The sequence below is a fragment of the Scomber japonicus genome, chromosome 17 (assembly GCF_027409825.1).
Source record: "Scomber japonicus isolate fScoJap1 chromosome 17, fScoJap1.pri, whole genome shotgun sequence".
Lineage (NCBI taxonomy): Eukaryota > Metazoa > Chordata > Actinopteri > Scombriformes > Scombridae > Scomber > Scomber japonicus.
In genome coordinates, this window is record NC_070594.1 from 16,205,690 (window position 1) to 16,211,390 (window position 5,701).

At 37.9% G+C, this 5,701-nt stretch overlaps 1 protein-coding gene across 2 annotated transcripts; it reads right to left on the reverse strand.

The window, feature by feature from the left end:
- Positions 1 to 723: 723 nt before the first annotated feature.
- Positions 724 to 4,371, reverse strand: iyd (iodotyrosine deiodinase). 2 transcript variants are annotated; one of them, XM_053337374.1, is made up of 5 exons: positions 4,113 to 4,371; positions 2,918 to 3,112; positions 2,362 to 2,521; positions 2,031 to 2,187; positions 724 to 1,852 (listed from the first exon to the last, which is right to left on the reverse strand). In XM_053337374.1, the coding sequence occupies exons 1-5, from the start codon at positions 4,300 to 4,302 to the stop codon at positions 1,670 to 1,672; spliced, it is 885 nt and encodes a 294-aa protein (XP_053193349.1). In that variant the 5' UTR covers positions 4,303 to 4,371; the 3' UTR covers positions 724 to 1,669. The 2 variants fall into 2 exon arrangements, with proteins under 2 accessions (XP_053193349.1, XP_053193348.1); XM_053337373.1 differs by having other exon boundaries at positions 726 to 1,852; positions 2,918 to 3,115; positions 4,113 to 4,369.
- Positions 4,372 to 5,701: the final 1,330 nt, after the last annotated feature.

Consider the following 5,701-nt stretch of genomic DNA (forward strand, 5'->3'; position numbering starts at 1 on the left):
ATTGTGTTGCTTACCTTATGACATAATAATAATAACATAATAATCTAACATACTCAGGTGTATTCCTTCTTGTCTTCCTTCTTCTTGAGGCTGTACTTTGAGGCCTGTATTTTCAATGTAGTCTATCTAACCTCCTTGTTTTTAATTATATTAGACCAAATACCCTACATGTCACCCTATACTGAAATTATTGTACAATGTCAATCATTTCGTATTTTAGTGATATTTTACAGGGTTGTTCTCAGATTTTTGACATACTATTTCCCAACTTCTTGGTGATAGATCAAATTAACTTGGAGATAGTTCAAGTTGAATATGTGGCTCTGTTGGAAAGAAAGTTTTACATCTTTTGGTTTTTAGCTGTTGCTAACTTGCCCCAGATTGGTCTCACATCTATTATCCTCACATTCCAATTTTAATGATGATACTTGAAAGACACAGACTGAGGCTAGGGGTCAACAGCTGTAAAGAGCCCACACAAATTCCAGCATGTTTATTCAAAAGAAAAGTGCTAGAGCAATGCATTCTCAATATAACAACAAAAAGGTACTCCTCGCAAGACCTATGTGGATTCCTGGTACACTGATTCCTGGAAATATAGCTAATCCCAAGTGAGCTATTTATTATTAACTTAAAAAATACTTAATTTATCATTAATTATTAACTTTCTGCCAGGTAAAACTCCACTAAAGGACTAATCAGACAGGAATCTGTGTGTAAGTCAGCCTGTAAATCACTATAAATGGAAGTACAGAAAAGACAAGACATGTCAGAAGAACTTTAGAAACAATGACACCATTACATAATCCAGCAGAGAGTACAGACAAGTTTATTTTTCAAATATCCAAATCTGTACATGTCTTGGTTACAATTCTTTTAAAAAGAAGTTGATATGCTATTATTAGATTGTTTTTAACACTCTGATTCATATTGATATTAGCCTCAATAATCTAACATGGGTCTGACTAGGCCAAGGACACGACATTTTGCAACAATTCAGCAAGCACAGTTATTAAGAACAGATTACACAAGCATCACTAATACAAACAATTCAAAACCGACTATTTCATTCTCAGCAGCAGTGCTAGAAAACATCTGGATCTCAGTTTGTTTGGTGAAGGAGTTTCTTTTATTTAAGTCAATGATGTTCACCATCAAATGCCTGCTCATTTTGCTTATTTGATTGATTGTAGTCTATCATTGACCCATCATATAAAACCCATCGTATAAAGCTCAGTTAACTCATACCCCATGTAAAAGGTTTATACGACTATCTGTCTGTAATCTTAGTGGTGGTGTATTCTATATAGTGACATTTTTTATATTGTATCATGTTGTATATATTAAGATTGATAACATTACTTAGTATTACTACTGTCATTTCTCTAATTATTATTATTACTATTGTTATTATGATTGGCATTACATTATATGCTTTGTGGTATTTAGTTTGTGTGGGTACTGTGGGTTTACAGGAATGATGTGTGGGTTGGTTGGTAATTGAGAGCCTTATGCATGCTGTATGTGGTTGTGGTTGTGTTGTAATATATGTTTTATGTTGGACCCCCTTGAAAACAAGATGGTTCATCTCAAGGGGCTATCCATTAATAGAAATTTGGAACATACTAGTATGATTTTTGCAGTTTGTTTTCTCTGCAGATGGATTCTCTCACATGTGCACTATAATATCATCCAGAGGTTTGCGTTTCAAGTCAGGCACAGTGGCATCAGAAGCAGGGTAACCAACAGGAAGCAGCATCAGCAGCTTCTCATTGGCTGGTCGCTTGAGGAGCAGCCTGAGCTGGGGACCGCAGTTAAGGGGCGTTGAAGTAACAGTAACAAGGCCCACATTCTGAAAAGAGATTCAGTTTACTCATCAGCCATGTTTCTTTCATAGTACAAACATAAAAGTTTATTTAGTTTGAGTCTGTGCCTTACACTTTTAGCATAGATGGCATAATGACAGAGAAATATTTTAATTGTTATTCTCTTATACTCTTTATTTTAGAGGGTGTAACATCACCCTTTACCTGTAATGCAGCCAACAGTATCCCACAGGATATGGAGACACTGATTTCATTGTAGTAGTGTGTCTTTTTCTTGCCGTTTGGTAGATTCCCATAGGTCTGTTTGAAGATGAGGATCAGGTATGGAGCTTCATCCAGGTACTCCTTGATCCAATTCGTCCTGCAGGATAAAAGAGGTTGTGAGAGTGGGGAGAGATGTGTGACAGTTTCTTCCTTGATGACTAATAATGATTGTGTAGTTAGGCTAATATTTAGGATTACAGGTTGAAGATTGAATATCATTGTTATGTCATGTTATTTGTTGTATCAGAAGTACTGTATAGTGTTTCCTCACCTTAATTTGGCCAAATCATTGACCCACTTGTCTCCCATCCTCTGACGGTAGTTGACCTCTTCCTCTTCCTCCACTATCAGTCTGACCTGGTGTTTTGTCTCTGGGTCTGACACCACGACAAACGTCCAGGGCTCTGTGTGTGCTCCACTAGGGGCCGTACCTGTTCAGAGGGAAGATGACAGAAGAACCAGCACACAAAAAAACAGAGACAGGATTAACAGATTACATAGCTGTACCCAACTCTAAACCAAAAATGTTTCAATTCTAGTTTCTAGCAAATCAATGGGCATTTGTCCTCCTTATATTTGCATCTTTAAACATAGATTTAACCTTGTTCTTTTTCTTCCAGCCTACATAGAGGTGATAGGTATAGTTTTGAGATGAACAGGCTTTAAAATTGGACACCTGATCACACTTCAATTCACATCACATTCAATTTCAACCCCCCAGATTGTCACATATAGCTAGAGGACCTGAAAGATTAACTTTTAGTTATTCATGTACCACTGGCACCTTAGTTTCTTTGATTTTGTTTGTATTTGATTCAGTTTCATGCCTGCAGTGCGTATGACATTATCGATGACTTCTCGTGGAACCGGCTCTGGGCTGATGAATCGGACAGACCTCCGCTGGTTCATCAGAGTGTAGAACTCCTGAGATCTCTGCAGCATCTTCTCCTCAGGGTAACGTGGTGGTGAGTAGGGCACATGTTGAAGATCCTCCTCCTCAGTGCTGTCCACCCATTCACCATCTTCTAAAATTAAAACAGACAACAAGAAGGGCCAGTGGACACAGCTTTTGATATTACAGAAAGTGTAAACAAGCAAATAAGGGAGTTAAAATATCTATCTTTAATGAGTTAAAAATGTAATCATTCAGTTTAAAACTAAGCTAAGGTTATGTGTGCATTAGGGCTGCAACCAACAATTATGTTAATTCATTTCATTATCATTAATCATCCATTTTTTTATAGTTGGTTTAGTCTATGAAAAATAAAAAAAATGTGAAAAATGCCAGTCACGTCTTGAAATCCAGATATCAAAACCAAAATGAGAGAAAACAAAAATTGCATATCCATTTAGATCAATTTTTCCAGCTATACACTGCACAGCCTAATGTGCTGATTTTTCAATCATGACATTTCAGCAATCAGCAATTATACTGCAGAATGAAAAATGTGCCTATATGTACAAAGATCATTCAGATAAGATATGACTAAGATATAAGATTAGCTATTAAAAAAAAAAAAAAAAAAAATCTGAAACCACGTAAAAAATGAGAAAATAAATTTTAATTCACATATATCGTTGTGATTGCCTAACGAAATTGAAATGTATCTAGATGACATGTATTTTTTGTCATAAGCTACAAGGATAAAGTAGCCATTCTGAACACAGTAGGTCTATGTCCTTAGCCAAAAGGCCATCTATCATTATTGATTAACCCAGCTGTGAATGATAACGACTACACGCCAAACACCTGTAGCCCTGACAGTCTGGAAAATATGCTTCAGTGAGAGTCACAGATACATGAGACGGATGTTTTATGACTATTGATAGATTATTAAAATGTACTTGAGTGATCTTGTTTTTACAACTGCATTTAAAAGTTAGTGAATGGAATGCACATGGTTTTACATCGCTCCAAGTATGTGTCGAGCATATCGTGTTTGGATAGTAATGGTCTGCAAAATGCGACTGGCCTGTTCTTCCTCTGCATACCATGAACAAAGTTTTGTGTTGAGCTCTTACCGTCTTCTCTTGTGATTTCAGTGTCGTCCTGTAAATCCTGGTCCACCCACGGTCTGAAGGCCGCCTTTGAGTCCCTTTTAGTTTCGTCCTTGGAGGTGGTCTCCGTTTGTCGTGATTTGACAAACATAAAGCCGATCACCATGCACAGCACCGCCGCCAGAACAGGCGTGAGGACGGACAGAAGAGCCATGACTGCCGGAGTGGAGAGAAGAGTAGGCTACTTGATGTGTTTGCAGACCTGATGTTATGAAACACCTACTGTTATCTGGGCTGAGTCTATAAACTGAGTCAGAGCTTCATTTGTGAGAAATGTCCCAACAGATTGCAGCTGAAAACAAAGGCATAGACCCACCATGACTGGCTGCAACTGTCTCATGTCTGAAGTAGTGTTTGATGATTATGATGACATTATAGTCTATCATAAACTGCTCATTGGGAAATCAGGCTATAGCCAACATAAAGTTAATCTAGGGAGCACTGAGTTGTTACAGGAGTCTAAGGTTCACTTTCACTGACTTGCTGTATACTTACTGTGCATGACATTGCTCAGTTATTTGGCTGCTATCTTTAAAGAGCCTGAGAGATGTGACCCATGTAGGATCAGGCGTGCAAAGTGGAACATTTGGACATATGGTGCCATCATTTAATTTTTTTTATTATTCAACATTGATGTAAGGTGATCAGAAAGGCTACCAAAAGGCATCATTACATCACAGCATAATGTTATACAATATTTAAAGTGGAATAATAGGATTTACCAAGATGTTGTTGGCTATACATAAAAACATCCACATGATTAGGCTTACTGTATGCTGGTAAGATTCACGTGTATTGAACATTGAGTTCCCCTGCGTGTGACCACCAGGTGGCGCAAGGGACTATTCACATCCATGTATAAAATAATTGGGTTCAGAACTGTGCTCAGTATTTGAAAAGATGGTGATCCAATTTTGGACGTCTGTATTATCAATGCATCACACAAGAAGACAAGAACACATAAATACTCAGTTGATGTATGAGATGGTTGATGACGTGATGTGAGGAGCGTGGTTAGGTTTGGGAAAGACCCTGCTGAAGCTGCCCAGCATCCAGTGCGCGCTGGCACACAGACAAGCACCATTGAGGGAATTTGGTTGGTACACTGCAAAAGATGCTCACCTTAACAAGTAATTTTACTACCTACCTCACTTAAGAAATACATATAATTCTAAAACGAGGTTTATAGCCTGCTAATGATATCTTTCAAAAGTGTTTCCAATTAAAATGATTCTCTCAGTCATCTTTGGCTATAATTCATTTTATATATTTTTTCATTTGTTGCTAACCATTTGAAACATTGAAATAAGTGATTTAATAGGCTACCATCTGGTGGTGGTGAAAAGACATTTTAATTTTTAACAGGAGAAGACGCTAATTTCTTGTAGTGTTTGCTCCGCCTACTCGGCTGTCTGCGGCGCTGCGCTTTAAATAGCAGCTGTTTAAAAGCTCCTCACCATTCTCCTGTCTGCTGAGCAGCTCGCAGTCCCCTCTCAGCACCACAGTCCCCACTCATTCACACATTTCTTCAGTATAAGCCCTCACATCCCGCA